Source organism: Crinia signifera, chromosome 4 (genome assembly GCF_055691185.1).
Source record: "Crinia signifera chromosome 4, ASM5569118v1, whole genome shotgun sequence".
Lineage (NCBI taxonomy): Eukaryota > Metazoa > Chordata > Amphibia > Anura > Myobatrachidae > Crinia > Crinia signifera.
In genome coordinates, this window is record NC_139220.1 from 298,592,666 (window position 1) to 298,608,115 (window position 15,450).

Consider the following 15,450-nt stretch of genomic DNA (forward strand, 5'->3'; position numbering starts at 1 on the left):
TTTACATCTGCCCCCCTGCATTGCACATGGTTTTGTCCATCTAAGAAGGAATTTGTCAGAAAGAGTGAACCAAAATAACCCCCTATATACCATAGTGAGATGACCTTATCAGATGGGTCCCTAAATCCCTAATTCTGACATATCGGGCAGGATGTAGTGATTTTTTTTTTTTGTTATTTAAATGGGCAATCATTTACTAAGCATGGTTTTGCCTTGTGGTTGCCAATTAAAAAATAAAAAGTCAGATTTCATCTGGCATTCCACCCGGCTGCTGAACTTGGTCATCATTACATCCGGACCAGCAGTCGTATCTGGTCAGACACATCTAGCAATAATGTAACACAAGAGACATGGGTAAAAGCAAACTTCCACCACCTGGGCAGACTCGCTAATGCAGTGGTTCCCAACCCTGGTCCTCAAGAATCCCCAAGAGTTCACGTTTTCCGTGTCACTTGGCAGGTGCACAGGTGCACTCACTCACTGAGAACGTTTAAAAGATACACAGGTGGAGCTAATTATTTCAATTGTAATTCTGTGTGGAGACCTGTAAAACAAACTATTGGGGGGTAATTGAGGACCAGATTTGGGAACCACTGCCTCAATGGATCATGATACAATGTACACAATTGGCCTGATTCTGGTTCACTAGCTAATTCTCTTTGTAATTGACAAAACCATGTGCACTGCAGGTGGGGCAGATGTAACTTGTGCAGAGAGAGTTAGATTTGGGTGGGGCTTATACTTCAAACTGTTATCTATATTGCAGTGTAAGAATAAAGCAGCCAGTATTTACCCTGCACAGAAACAAAGTAACACCCAAATATCTGCACGTGTTACATCTGCCCCACCTGTGGTGCGCATGGTTTTGTCCATTAGAGAGAGAATTTGCTTTTGCGAGTGAACCAGAATCAGGCCCAATGTGCATTTTGGCATTTTGGCCAGTGTTAGATTGCAAGTAGAAAACCCAAACAGTTTTATCATGGCCCTATAGGCTTTGGTGGGAGTTGGGAGTATGTGAATCTGCTTCCTGGACATGGGGAATTTTTGAAGATTGATGAAGTATTATTCCATGTCCTACAGAAAATCTACCTCCACCGCTACTATCTGTGATTACACCAGGAGCCTTCCACATGGACCAGTCTGTTGAGGTACAATGTACAGCGCCCACAAGTTACCCAGAATGCTACTTCTACCTCTTTTCAGAGAGCAGTGGGGATATTCTACAGACATTACCAGCCCCAGAGAGCAGAAGCAGTGTAACGTTTACTCTCCGCAATTTCACTACCTGGGGAACAATGATATATGTCTGCAAATACCAGTGCAGGATGGGAGATCGGTCCCAAAAATCTGATGCCAGCAATATCCTCTCACTGATTATTCTAGGTGAGTACCATGCAAAATGAATGGGCAAGCATGGATATTCACTATTGCAATCATTTCAAAACCTCTGAAAGTGGTTGCGAACTTATGATGGAGAATATGCACATAGCATGGGGCAGGGGTAGGTTTTGATGGTGTATCGGATTGCCTAAAGATGCAACATTCAGCGTACGATCATCTAAAGATTATTAGATTGTGTGTCTCAGTCCTTGAACAGATGTACACCAGGGAAGGGCTTTTAGTGGTACAGGTTGGATATCCCATATCCGAAATATTCAGAAAAACTGTAGTTTGCAGAATATTTAGGGTTTGTTGTTGTCTCATCCCCCCACCCGCCTCTTTTTTTAATACTTACCTCGTCCCCCGGTGTCCACGGCGGCCGTCGGAATCCTCTTTAGCTGCATCCCCGCTCCCAAGGATGCACCGGTGATGAAGTATGAAAAAAAAATTACTTCAAAATCCGCAAAAATCCCTTATCCAATATGCTTGTGGTCACGAGCATTTCAGATGAAGGACACTCAACCTGTATTTGAATAAAGTGGCAGAAGATGCCCTGACGAAATGTGGAAACATTGGAACATTGGCGTCTACCCGGCTGTTTCCTTTTTCTGAGTTCTGCCGCTACTGATAGAGATATATATTATCTTTAGTGTAGTATATACTGTAATGTGCTGTTAAAGCTAAATTGATATATCACCTCTAATGCATTCAATATAGAAATATCAGGGGTTATTCATTCCCATTACTGTAACCATAGAAAGCAATCGGCAAATAGCTGTCATATGTATAGTTAATGTAGTTTACCTATCTCAGCAATGTTAATAAGTAACACTCATAGGGATAAATTAACTAAATTGAATTTTCCATCAATTACAAATCATTCTACCTCGATGTTGTGTGATAGATGTTATGGATAGTGCAGTTATTCTTTCCACTTTTGCATTTTGAAATAATTTATAATCATTTCCTTACAGATGGACCAGGTCCGACCGATTCATCCCACACTCCAGCTACTGAATACGGTGACAAAGCAATAATTAACATTTCTTTTTTTTATATTCCTATTGATCAGTAATGACAGCACATCCGGGGTTATGGTTCAGCGACTGTGCTGCACATTCCATTGCTTGTTCCAAATGCTTATGACCCAAAACACATACAGTGTGTAACAACATCCATGTCTCTATCACATATTTTTTTCAAATTTGATATATGAATAAATACAAAGCAAATATTTAACAATCCTTAATGGGAAAGTGCCATTTCCTGCTCACCCATGGGTGCTGAGATAGGCTATGCATGTGATCTATGTATGTAATGTTCGCTGCCTGTGACTGCCTTCATTTCTAGCTACTTCCTCAGATCTTTATCCATAGTTTGATTGTCTGGGGGCTTTTCTAGAGCACTGGCATGTGGGCATTGGCATACCCCTTGTCCCCCCGCAGAACCTGCAACAACTTGGAGGTGGCTTGTGGGCACTGGGGGTCTTTGAGGGCTACTGCTACACAACTGTTGGGACCTACAGATAATTCTATGTGGTCCCGTCGTGCCTGTCCCCATTATAAACGATCCTCCCAAAATGGCTGCCACCTCAGAGGAGACAGTTCTTAAGGATGCTGCAGGAGCCGCCGCTCAATCTGGAATGGAGATTTTTAATGGAGACCCGCTTGACAGACCCCTGATAATGAGCAAAACCCCTGACAATCAGCAGGACTTGAGGCAGTAACATCCATATTGGAGACCCTTGGGGCCTCCCTCAGTTCCTGGAACTTTTTGGTGGGGAGGGGTCTGTTTTATAATTCTGCCACTGCATGTGGGAGTGTATATGGGATAAATTGATATTCAGAACCATTGTTTAAGGGGCAGACTAGATGGGCCAAGTGGTTCTTATCTGCCGTCAAATTCTATGTTTCTATGTCACAGTACACACTACACATTTCCTCTGTAAATCACTTTTTTCACTCTCTTATTCATGTTTCCATATAACTTCCATTTGGAAATGCTTTTGTCTCGTTTGTACAGTTCCTGTATGGGCCATTATATTAGTTAGTGGAGTAGCCGGCTTTGTCATCCTTGTGGCTGCAGTTTATGTGACTATACGTGTGGTGAGAAGACGTAAGTATCAGATATTCTCCTACTAATCTGTGTATTGGACTCATTTGTATCTCTTCTCCTTCTATAATCTTTTTTTTTTCTTTTCAGATAATCAAAAGAAACAAGAGCGGAGGTAATAGACATAGACAAGTAACATTATACATTGTACAGAATGAGTTACCATGTCATTTGTTACTATGTGTTGTCATCATTAGAGATGTTTTTTGCCTCATTTCTTGTTGGATCCATTTTTTAGTTTGGAATGATGTTTTCTCTTTGTGTGTCCTGTATGTCCTCTCTTAATATGTGTCCTACGTGGAAGGGGTGATGTGCTTTCCTCATATCAATCCTGTATAGAAGGCGTCCTGTATGGAAGGGGTGATGTCCATAGGCATCCTGTATGGAAGGGGTGATGTCCTCTCTACATAGGTGTCCTGTGTAGAAGGGTCAATGTGCTCTCTCCATAGGTGTTCTGTATGGAAGGGCTGATATGCTCTCTCCATAGGTGTTCTGTATGGAAGGGGTGATGTCCCCTCTACATAGGTGTCCTGTATGGAAGGGGTGAGGTTCTCCCTACATAGATGTCCTGTATTGAAGGGGTGATGTCCTCTCTACATAGGTGTCCTGTGTAGAAGGGTCAATGTCCTCTCTACATAGGTGTCCTGTATGGAAGGGGTGATGTCCCCTCTACATAGGTGTCCTGTATGGAAGGGCTGATTTCCCCTCTACATAGGTGTCCTGTATGGAAGGGCTGATGTCCTCTCCACATAGGTGTCCTGTATGGAAGGGGTGATGTCCTCTCTACATAGGGGCCCTGTATGGAAGAGGTGATGCCCTCTCTACACAGGTCTCCTGTTTTAAAGGTGATGTCCTATCTGCATAAGTGTCCTGCATAGAAGAGTTGAAGTCTTCTCTACACGTGTCCTGTATGGAAGGTGAGGTTCTCTTGCATAGGTGTCTTGTATGCAGGGCTGATGTACCTTCGACAGATACAGTTGGAAGGCACTGGCAGTGATTGATCTAAAAAAGTATCAGTGTTTGCATGTGCCTTTGTGTGTGTGTGTGTGTGTGTGTGTGTATATATATATATATATATATATATATATATATATATATATATATATATATATATATATATATATATATATATATATGTAGCTTAGTAAAGAAATGACATATGTGTAAAATCTACTTTCTATTCTACAGGGATAAAGAATCTAGTTGGATTGATCAAAGTGTGACAAAAGGTGTTTATACTATTCATTGTTCCTCCGGCCAGTGGTTCCCAAACTGTGGGATTAGGCACCCTAGGGTGCCTCGGAACACTTGTAAGAGTATAGTACCTTGGGTTGGTTGGTGGTGCAGGATCAACTAAATATTTATGGTCAATTTATAAGGCAAAAGCAGTGATTGTAGATTACTATTATACAATATATGGGCAACAGTAGCGCATCTTGTCCCTCACCACATTAGAGTGACATATAAACACAATTCACTTAATTAATGTTTTTTTTTTGAATCTCACCAAAATCTTTTGGCCTAGGGGTGCCGTGAACAAAAATTCTGATATTCTAGGGCGCCATGATTCAAAAAAGTTTGGGAACCACTACCTCAGGCATATTTATCTTTCTCCCCTTGTCTTTATGTGCCTTCAGTGTGACATTTCCCTTGCCTTATCTCACGCACATTTGCCTATGATTAACCATTTACATCCTCCACTAACCTTCCTCACTCATAATTTTATTCTCTTTCCTCACTAACTTTCTTTTCCCAAATCGCTTACTGTTGCCTCACATGAATTTCTTTATCTCTCACTCACTCACTCACTCACTCACTCACTTACATTACATTCTACTTCTTCACTCAAATTTCACCCTCCTCAGGGCCGGCGCCACCACTAGGCAGCTCTAGGCATTTGCCTAGGGCGCCGGCACCTGGAGGGCGGCAGTTCGCCCCTCACCCCCAGCGAACTGTGTAAAAAACTTGCGGCCCCGGCGTCCCTGCAGTGCTGGGGCGGTCAGGGGTGTCCGTGCCGTAGGGGTACCTGTGGCGCCGTCATGTGTATAAAGCTGGCTGCGGCCGGCTGGGTCCCTGTAGTGAATAGAAAATAACTAGCGCTATGCGCGCGGCGGCACGGGAAGCGCTAGTTATTTTCTATTCACTGCAGGGACCCCACCGGCCGCAGCCAGCTTTATACACATGACGGCGCCGCAGGTACCCCTACGGCACGGACACCCCTGACCGCCCCAGCACTGCAGGGACGCCGGGGCGCAAGTTTTTTCCACAGGTACCACCCCCCTCCCCCCGGTACCGGGGCCTCCCCACCCCGACTCGCCTGGGGCGCTTCGGTGCCTTGCACCGGCCCTGACCCTCCTTCCTTACTCACATTACAGTACATACTACTTATTCACTTACACTACATACTACTTCCTCACTTACACTACATACTACTTCCTCACTTACACTACATACTACTTCCTCACTTACACTACATACTATTTCCGCACTCACATGTCATGTTGTTTCCTCACTCAAATATCATCCTCCTTCACCCATATACAGGTATATTCCCCTTTTTACTCACATTACATACTACTTCCTCACTCACATTCTGTCCCCTTCCTTACTCAAATTACATACTACTTCCTCACTCATATTCTATCCCCTTCCTTACTCAAATTGTAAACTACTTCCTCACTTGCATTCAATTCTCTTCCTTACTCACATTACATACTTCTTCCTTACTCTCACACGCAGTCTAATTGTAATTTTGCATGTGACACAGAATCAGGGTCAAATTGATCCCTTGGCCAGAATCGCATTCAGTATGGGCACAGGTCAATGGGGAGCACTGCCTGGCAATGCTAATCGCGGCCAAGAGGTAGAAACACATACAGCTGATTTAGACTCCCAGTGACTGCAGTCACAAGTCTATTTAGCCATCACAGTGGACAGTAGTTGCTAGATCCCAGTTGGAGAAAGGTCCTTTCATGCCCAGGGGCCAGCGCATACAAAGCATGGTGAGTGGAGCAAGCATGCAAGGGTCTATTTGGGCTCCCATGTTCAGACCTTCCTCCTCCCCATTTCCCATGAGGTCCTTTTTCCAACTTGGATATAGACCTAACCAATAGTGGACAGGATGCTTCTGAGTCTGGGAAGGGAGACTCTCCCTCATCCACCACCCTTACCGGCAGTCCTACAGTACATAGTCTGATAAACACAAGTCAGTCAGCACTAGTACGGCATATGATCTCTATAGTAGCTGCACTGACACTTAAGCACAGCAGTTACAGCATAACCTGGAGATCTGTATGGAGGTAAGAAGCCTATGGGCCAAATGGTCAGCTACACTGCTGACTGCCTGTCCAGTTCTGTTGAGACTACAAGTTTGCTTGCAGTTTGTTTGTCTGTCAGTGACCCTGCCTCACCCTTCCTATGACTCCCCCTCAGTGCCCCCCCCCCACCTCTGACTCCCCTCAGTGTCCAAGCTCTCACCCTCCATCTGACTTCCGCTCAGTGCCCTTCCGCTAACCATCCCTCTGGCTCCCTGCCTCACCCTACCTCTGAACCCCCTTCAGTGCCCCTGTCCTCACCCTCCCTCTGACTTCCACACAGTGCCCCTGCTCTCACCCTTCCTCTAATTGCTCCTCAGTGCCCCTGCACTCACCCTCCTTCTGACTCCCCCTCTGCCCCTGCCTTCACCTTCACTCTGACTCCCCCTCAGTCTCCAAGCTCTCACATACCCTCCAACTGTACCGAATTTGCCGGTACAGTACCGTTTATTAACAGTCTGTACCGGCAAATTATAATTGTACCGAATGTACCGCTTTTCCCCGCAGCGGTCAGTTATTACTCACTCCTAATTAAAATCCCCCTGGCTCCGCTCTGTCTGAGTTGCCTGGAGGTGCTGCGCCGGCTCTCCCCCGTTCCCAAGAGTGTATTGCGGTTGCGGGTCCGGTCCCGTGCGTCATGACGTCACGGGCCGGCATTCTGCTCATGGGAAAGGACATTGACAGCCAGCAGTCTCCGCATGCGCAGACTGTAACTGTGGACACGATTCTGCGCTATGAGGGCGAGGGATGCGGTGACACCAGCCCCGGCGGCGGGCGCATGTGAAGGAGAATGATTATTTATCTTTGCCATCGGAGCCTGCCACTTCCACATCAGACTCCGAGCAAGTCAGTGCAGAAAGTAGGTGGCTCAGGCTGCAGTTTGAATAATACAATGTATTATCTCGTCACTTGCCCAGTCTTCATCGTGTGACATATGTGCACCTGCTGCCAGGCCTGCAGCTCATGTCACATGGTGGCTTGGTGGGCTGCTGGCATATTAAATAAGTATATTTAATATACTTATTTATTAAATAAGTATATTAAATATACTTATTTAATATGCTAGCAGTCCACCAAGCCACCACGTGACATGAGCTGCATGATACATGTAGAAGTTGGTGCACAGTACTCATTCGGAAAGGGGACGTGGTTACACCCCTTTTTGTCCATGACCACGCCCCTTTGTTCATGACCACGCCCCTTTGTACATGACCACGCCCCCTTTCAGAATGTGTACCGATTTCTTATCTTTAAATGTTGGAGGGTATGCTCTCACCACCTGACTCACCCTTAGTGCCCCTCCACGTACCCTCCCTCTGACTCCCTGCCCTCACCCTAACTTTGACCCCCCTCAGTGCCCCTGCCCTCACAATCTCTGACTCCCCCACAATGCCAATGACCTCACCTTCTCTCTGACTCCCCCTCAGTGTCCATGCTCTCACCCTTCCACTGACTCCCCTCAGTCTCAAAGCTCTCACCTTCCCTCTGACTCCCTCTCAGTCTCCAAGCTCTCCCCCTCCCTCCAACTCCCCCTAGGTGACACTGTTCTCACCCTCCCTCTGACTCTCCCTCAGTGACCCTGCCCAACCCCCTGACTCCCCGTCAGTGACCCTGCCTTCACCCTCCCTCTAACTTCCTCTCAGCCTCCAAGCTCTCACCCTCCCTCTAACTCCCCATCAGTGCCCCTGCACTCACTCTCCGTCCAGCTCCTCTTCAGTGCCCCTGTTCGCATCCTCCCTCTGACTCCCCTTCAGTGTCCCTGCCCTCACCCTACCTCTGACTCCCTCTTAGTGCCCCTGTTCTCACCCTCCTTCTGACTCCTACACAGTGACCCTGCCCTCACCCTCCGTCTGACTCCCCCTCAGTGCCCCTGCACCCCCTTTGACTCTCCCCCAGAGCCCTTGCTCTCACCATTCATCTGACTCCCCTTCAGTGCCCCTGCACTCACTCTCCCTCTGACTCCCTTTCAGTGTACCTGCCCTTACCCTTCCTCTGATTCCCTCTCACTTCCCCTGTTCTCATCCTCCTTCTGACTACCATGCAGTGCCCATGCCTTCACCCTCCCTCTTTCTCCCTGCTATGCCCCTGCCCTAACCCTACTTCTTACTCTCTTCAATGCCCCTGCTCTGACTCTGACTCCCCCACAGTTCCCCTGCCTTCACCTTCCCTCTGACTCCCCCTCAGTGTTCAAGCTCTCACCCTTCATCTGACTCCCCCCATCAGTGCCCCTGCATTCACTCTCCCTCCAACTCCCCCTCAGTGCCCCTGTTCGCACCCTCCCTCTGATTACCCCTCAGTGCTCCTGCCTTTACCTACCCTCTGACTCCCCCTCAGTGCCCCTGCCTTCACCTACCCTCTGACTCCCCCTCAGTGCCCCTGCCTTCACCTACCTACCCTCTGACTCCCCCTCAGTGACCCTGCCTTCACCCTCCCTCCAATTCCCCCTCAGTGCCCCTGTTCGCATACTCCCTCTGACTCCTCTTCAGTGTCCCTGCCCTCATCCTACATTTGACTCCCCATCAGTGTCCCTGCCCGTACCCTCCCTCTGACTCCCCATCAGTATCCCTGCCCTCACCCTCCCTCTGACTCCTTCACAGTGCCCCTATCACACAAGACACAGCATAGGGGGCCAATAGAGCAAGATGTGGAACATATCAAGATGGGAAAGGAAAGGAGAATATGGGGGGTGGGGCACAAGTCCCATACATTGGCAGGGGTGCTCGGACCCCTATATACACCCTTTCTCAGAATCAGGCCATCTGTCACTACCCTGCAATTTTTCATGTTCCTCACATGCTTGCTGCCTACTTTCCCTGGTACTGACATTATATCTCCAATTTGGAGCAGCCTCCATTAATGTATTTCTCTCTTCTACAGACTGGTACATAAGCCACCACAACCAGATGTTTTCCTTGGTGAGTTTACTAACAATCTTTTATTATTTCCATTTATTATTAAGCCTTAGCCTGGTGCGTGACCTCTGGCCCATTTGATATGTGGTTTGCCAATTATTCTTATACTATCTATCTATCTATCTATCTATCTATCTATCTATCTATTATTTATTTATTAACAGTTTCTTATATAGCACAGCAGATTACTTTACAATTGTAAACAGAGATAAAACAAACTGGGCAACAACAGACAGACTTGGAGATAGGAGAGCCCTGCTGCAAGCTTACAATCTATAGGGACATAGGAGGGAAACACAAGGACATGCACCAGTAATAGCATAGCAGTCCCACCAAGTTACAAGTCCAGAATGAAGCTATATAATACATAAGTGCCTCAGAGGGTTATGCATATGGAACTTAAATATGATAGGCTTGCCTTAGTGCGTTGAGTTTTCAGGGAACACTTGAAAGTTTGGAGGCTAGTAGAGAGTTTGTGCGTGGAAGGGCATTCCATAGGGTGGGAGCAGCCCGATGAAAGTCCTGTAATAGTGAATGGGAGCGAGTGATCCGTGCAGAAGAGAGACACAGATCTTGTGCAGAGTGGAGTGGTCGTGATGGGAGATATTTTGTGATAAGTAGAGAGATATATGCTGGTTAATGGTTAATAGCTTTATATGTGAGTAGAAGTGTTTTATATAGAATATGGTAAAACACAGGAAACCAATGGAGGGACTGGCAGAGCGGAACAGCAGGTGATGAGCGTCTTGCTAGGAAGATCAGCCTAGCAGCAGCATTTAAAATGGATTGTAGTGGCGAGAGTCTGTTCCTGGGAAATCCAGTTAGGAGACTATTGCAATAATCGATGCGGGATATAATGAGTACAAAAACAGAAGGGAAAAGAGCCCACCCTAGATAGGGTAGGGATCTTAAAGGGATGCGCTTGGCAAGGGTGGCTTCCCAGCTGCTGCTATAGACAGGTTAGTTAATCCTGTAAATGTACTAGAAGCAAAAAAGAAAAAGGTAACAGCGCTTTGAACAATTAAAAGTGATAAAATTGAGGTGTCCAGAATGTCTTTATGTCCAAGTGGTCGGCCCAAGGTGGCACAAATTACCGGAATCCACTGGAGATGGTCTGAGGACAATGCAGTAGGCACCTTTAGATTTTCAATGTTGGTGTATAATGGAGAAGGTGGTGATCCAAAGCTTATATAGTGTCCTGGTGTAGTTGAAGAAGGGAGATTGGCTCTCCTTCTGGGATAGTTCGGACTCCAATCCACAAGAAAGGGGGTGGCAAAAGGGCAACAGCACTTCTGACGCGTTTTGCTGGTCCTGCCTGCTTTATCAAAGGACAGAGGTAGTGAAAAGGAGGTAGAGTCAGAGAAGCGAACACTGAAAGACTGCAGGGGGGCAGATGTAATATGTGCAGAGAGATTTAGGTTTTGGTGAGTTATTTTGTTTCTGTGCAGGGAAAATACTGGCTGCTTTATTTTTACACTGCAATATAGATCTCAGTTTGAAGTAAAACCCAGCCCAAATCGAATTCTCTATGCACAAGTTACATCTGCCCCACCTGCCGTGCACATGGTTTTGTCCATTTGAGAAGGAATTTGCCTTTGCGAGTGAACCAGAATAAGGGCCAATGTCCATGTCAACTTTATGACCATGTGACATTCTGATGTCAACATTATGAACCACAGTATTAATTGAATGTCCATGTCATGTCTTGTTGAAACACTGTTTATTCAGGAGAATGTCAGGATGGTACTGACAGCCAGAGTGTCCTACAACCCTGCTTCTAGCTATCTACTGGTCACCTTACTAGTGGCGAGCCAGACTGTCCAGCATTGGTCACTTTACCCCAAACATTGCACAACTTATACCTCCTTCAAAGCACTTACTCGCTAATTAATCCCAACCATGTGATTTACCTGTGTGATGTGGCTTACACACATAGCGCTGTGTGTAGATGAGCATTCTGAGAGATGCAATGTGCTCTGAGCGATCTGTCAGGGCCAGTGTTCTCCGATGAGAACACTGGCCCCAACCTTTTAGTATCCAGCATGCTGGATATTAAACGTCGGGAGATATCGCGTGTGAGGGGCCACGCATCGCTGTCACTATGGCCCCTTACACACACATTGATGTACTGTAGGGCCATTTTCTGGGCAATCTAGTAAAATTAAGTAAAATCGCACAGAAAATGCCTGTATACCACTACGTGTGTAGGCCCCATAAGTGTGCTATGTGTGCAGGGATATGGGCCAGATGTACTAAGCTTGAAAAGTTATAAAATATAAAGTGGGTTACTAAAATGACAGGTGGGAGATAATTGGTTGGTGGTTTATCACTCTCAATGATTTCATTTTTCAAGGCTTTACACATCTTGCATGTGAGGACTTAACCCTGTTATTAAAATGAGACTGCAGATTTCCACAGAAAGCAATATTATTTTATAAGAGACCTGGACAGACTATCCTGTTTGTCATGTTTTTGAGGTTTAAGAATTTTAATACATGGTCAAAGTGCACCTACCAGTGTAATTCCCCACAGATGTGTAATTTGGAAGTCAGTGCAAAATGTCTAAATTTAAAATATAGAATATACTTATCTACTTCTTTGGGCGGTATTCAATGTGAATACCTGCGAGGTGCAGCAAATCCTTTTTTGGATTCGCTGCACATTCGCCACGTTCCGGAGCCGGCGGGCTCCGGTATTCAACGAGTCAGGGGCAGCGAGCCCCTGACTGGCGAATATGAGCTCCTGCGGCGATTGCCGCAGGGAGCCTGAGGACGGTGCCAGGCAGAGAGATGGTAGTCTCTCTGCCTAGCCCAGACCTTTGTGGGGGGTTAGGTGGGCTCCCCGGGTGCCAGGCAGCACAGGCTGCCCCCCGGGGGTGCCAGCAGGGGGGCGTATATTCACTACACACGATCGTAATGATCGTGCAGTGAATATATGAATATGTAATGAGCGGCTCGGCTCCGGCGCCCCCTGCTGGCTGCTGTGTAAAAAAAATAAAAAAATAAAAATATTATTTTTAAAATTAAATATATATTCATGTGCTTACAGCACATGAATAAAAATAGCATGCCCCTCCTCAGAATAAAATTCCTGATTTTTTGACACCAAATGTAAAAAACAAAACACTTTATTTTAAAAGTTCACATTCCACTTCTCCATAAAAAGATAGCGATTGCTACTCGGTGAATCATGGCGAAAAAAACCTTCAAATGTATTCGCCATGTGGTCATTGAATAGGGTGATTCACCGTTTTTGTCAGAAATTCGCCAAACAGCACAAATTCGCCATAAAAACCTGGCGAATCAGGCTCATTGAATACCGCCCTTTGAGAGGCAAGCAGTCAGCACAGGGGGGCATTGCTAGCAGTTATATGCACATTGTGGGGATGTGGTGCCTCAACTGCATCACGATAGCTCCACCTGCTATGCACTACCATAAAAAAAAATTGTGGCATAAACCAGGGTTGCCGACTTTAAAAAAATCCTCTCCGGGAGAAGCCCGGAGAGGAATCTTACATTACGCGTTTTGGGGGCGGGGCTTAACTGTGACGTCATTAAGCCCCGCCCTCATTACATCAAATAGCAGAAATAACTGATATCCATGGAGGGGGCGGGGCTAAAACGTCACGATTGTGCCATTTTAGCTCCGCCCCCTCCCCTGAGACCCGCGGATTGCGGCATATAAATGCCGCGATCGGGGGGCTCAGTGGGGGTCCCCCTGATTCCGGGAGGGTTGCCCACCCTTCCGGGGGCCGGGAGGAAGGACCCGATTGCCGACCCTCCCGGAATGGTTGGGAGGGTCCCGAAAATATGATTGCGGCTTCTACCCCATGTCGCACCATTTAAATGACCTGATTTGCTGATTCCGATGAGGGGGCGAGGGCTAGTGTCATAATCGCGTCTTTTTAGCCCCGCCCCTGCCACACTCAAGCCCCGCCCCCTAACTCCTGCTGAAGGTCTCCTCTCCGGGCTTCTCCCGAAGAGGAGATGAAAAAGTCAGCAACCCTGCATAAACCACGTCATCTGGTCCCTCTTGGTCTGCCTACATGTACTCTGCAAGTGGGTGGCCAAAAGGGTGTGGGGGTTCAGAATAGATACGGGACACTTGCTTGCCTTTCCAGGCTGATTTTCTGAAGCCTCTTGGCCGGTAGGCATCTATGCACCAGGCAAGTTGCTACCAAAATAATTTGACTTGATTTGTGGGGATATTTTACAAGCTCATATCGAGATCAGAGCATACTTGAATCAGGGAGATTATAGTAGGATGCACTACGTGTAGGATGTGCTGCCAAAGGGTGTGTCTAGCTCCACTGATGGGTGTATCAATGCTTGTTGTTACAAGATCATTCTATATAATATTAGTATTGATACTAACGTTGCTGTCTGCAATATGGGGTTTCTTGTTTGCAACTATATATTCACTGTGATATTCCTTTTCTTTTCACATAGCAAAATATACATGATTACTGTGATGCCAATGCAATAAATTCCAAATGCAATTTGACCTTGTGTGAATTAATTCCTAAGCATAGAAGTATGTTTTTGGCATATTAAATGTTTTTTTTTTTATTATTTATTTTTTATAATTGTGAACACTGTACCTATTTTTTATTGGATGTGCTGTTTTCCAAACCATTATGGCATTAGCCAAATCATTATGGACACCAGATACTCTAATTAAACAAAAGTGTTTAAATAAAGAAAGATTAGTAGCAAATATTATTACCCTAAGTCACTCACTAGCAGCAGCAGCAGCACACTATGGATGAGTGCACACCAGCACAGATAACAAGACCCTGTGTGATCATGTGCTCCTGTCTATCTCTCCTGTTAGGGGTTCCCACAAGGGAGGATAATGAGAGCTATCACCAGGGATTCCTTTGGAGCTACAGCAAATCACAGTGATTACAGCAAATCATTGTCCTTGCAAATAAACATCTTAGTGGCACCCTTGGCAGAATTGGAAGAATCAGGGAGATTAGAAGTGCAATGCAGGGCAGCAGGAAATTTATGACTGAAACAGGAGCCTCCTGTAGGATGTGGGAGGAGTGGCAACTATGGATCAGAAGCTCAGTCTAGTTTTGATCATTACAATAATTTTTTATGTTGTGTTGTTGCAGGAGACAGGGTATAGTCACACAATGACAAACATTCAATCATATTTTCTCTTTTTTTCTTACATGAGGATTCCACCCCAGAGACTGTGTTCCCCCATCTGGAAAAAAGCGGTAAAGAGGAAAGCCGGCCTGCCTTTACGTTCAGCAGTTTCAGAATATGAGACTATGCCTTAAGAGATCCAAATAAAGACTGAGTGTTATTATCCATATCCCAGCTGATAATGACCTGTGCGCATTCAGTGGTCCTGTCTGCTATTGTTGTCTGGGAACAGTCACTTACTGTACAGTGAGGGTACACAGGCTTTAGGGAACAACGGGGGTAATTCAGACCTGATTGCATGACCGTGAATTTGCACAGTGGCCAATTATCGATACATTGCGTGCGTATGGCCCATAGGGCGAGATGTATTAAACTGAAAATGCGGTAAAACCCTGGTTTTACCGCATTTTCTGATGTATCAAAACTCGGCCGCACCGATACCGCATTGTAGGGTATCGCCACCTTTGGGTGGCGACACCCTATAGAAGCCTATGGGCTTCTTTTCGCCGCCTGCCGCCTCCGACGCAAACCCGCCGCCTCGCCGACCCCCCTTCTGGCTTACCTTCCTGAAGGGTC

General features: G+C 46.2%; 1 protein-coding gene across 5 annotated transcripts in view; it reads left to right on the plus strand.

The window, feature by feature from the left end:
* Window positions 1-15,200, plus strand: part of C4H19orf38 (chromosome 4 C19orf38 homolog) — a 32,678-nt gene extending 17,478 nt beyond the window's left edge. For 4 of the 5 annotated variants that reach the window (XM_083185144.1, XM_083185141.1, XM_083185145.1 and 1 more), the window contains exons 3-9: window positions 1,081-1,383; window positions 2,355-2,402; window positions 3,403-3,495; window positions 3,583-3,607; window positions 4,681-4,721; window positions 9,684-9,721; window positions 14,903-15,199. In XM_083185144.1, the coding sequence (XP_083041270.1) occupies window positions 1,081-1,383; window positions 2,355-2,402; window positions 3,403-3,495; window positions 3,583-3,607; window positions 4,681-4,721; window positions 9,684-9,721; window positions 14,903-14,995 (641 nt within the window). In that variant the 3' untranslated portion in view covers window positions 14,996-15,199. Of the gene's footprint in view, window positions 1-1,080; window positions 1,384-2,354; window positions 2,403-3,402; window positions 3,496-3,582; window positions 3,608-4,680; window positions 4,722-9,683; window positions 9,722-14,902 lie in introns of all 5 variants that reach the window. The other variant, XM_083185142.1, reaches the window with a different exon arrangement.
* Window positions 15,201-15,450: the final 250 nt, after the last annotated feature.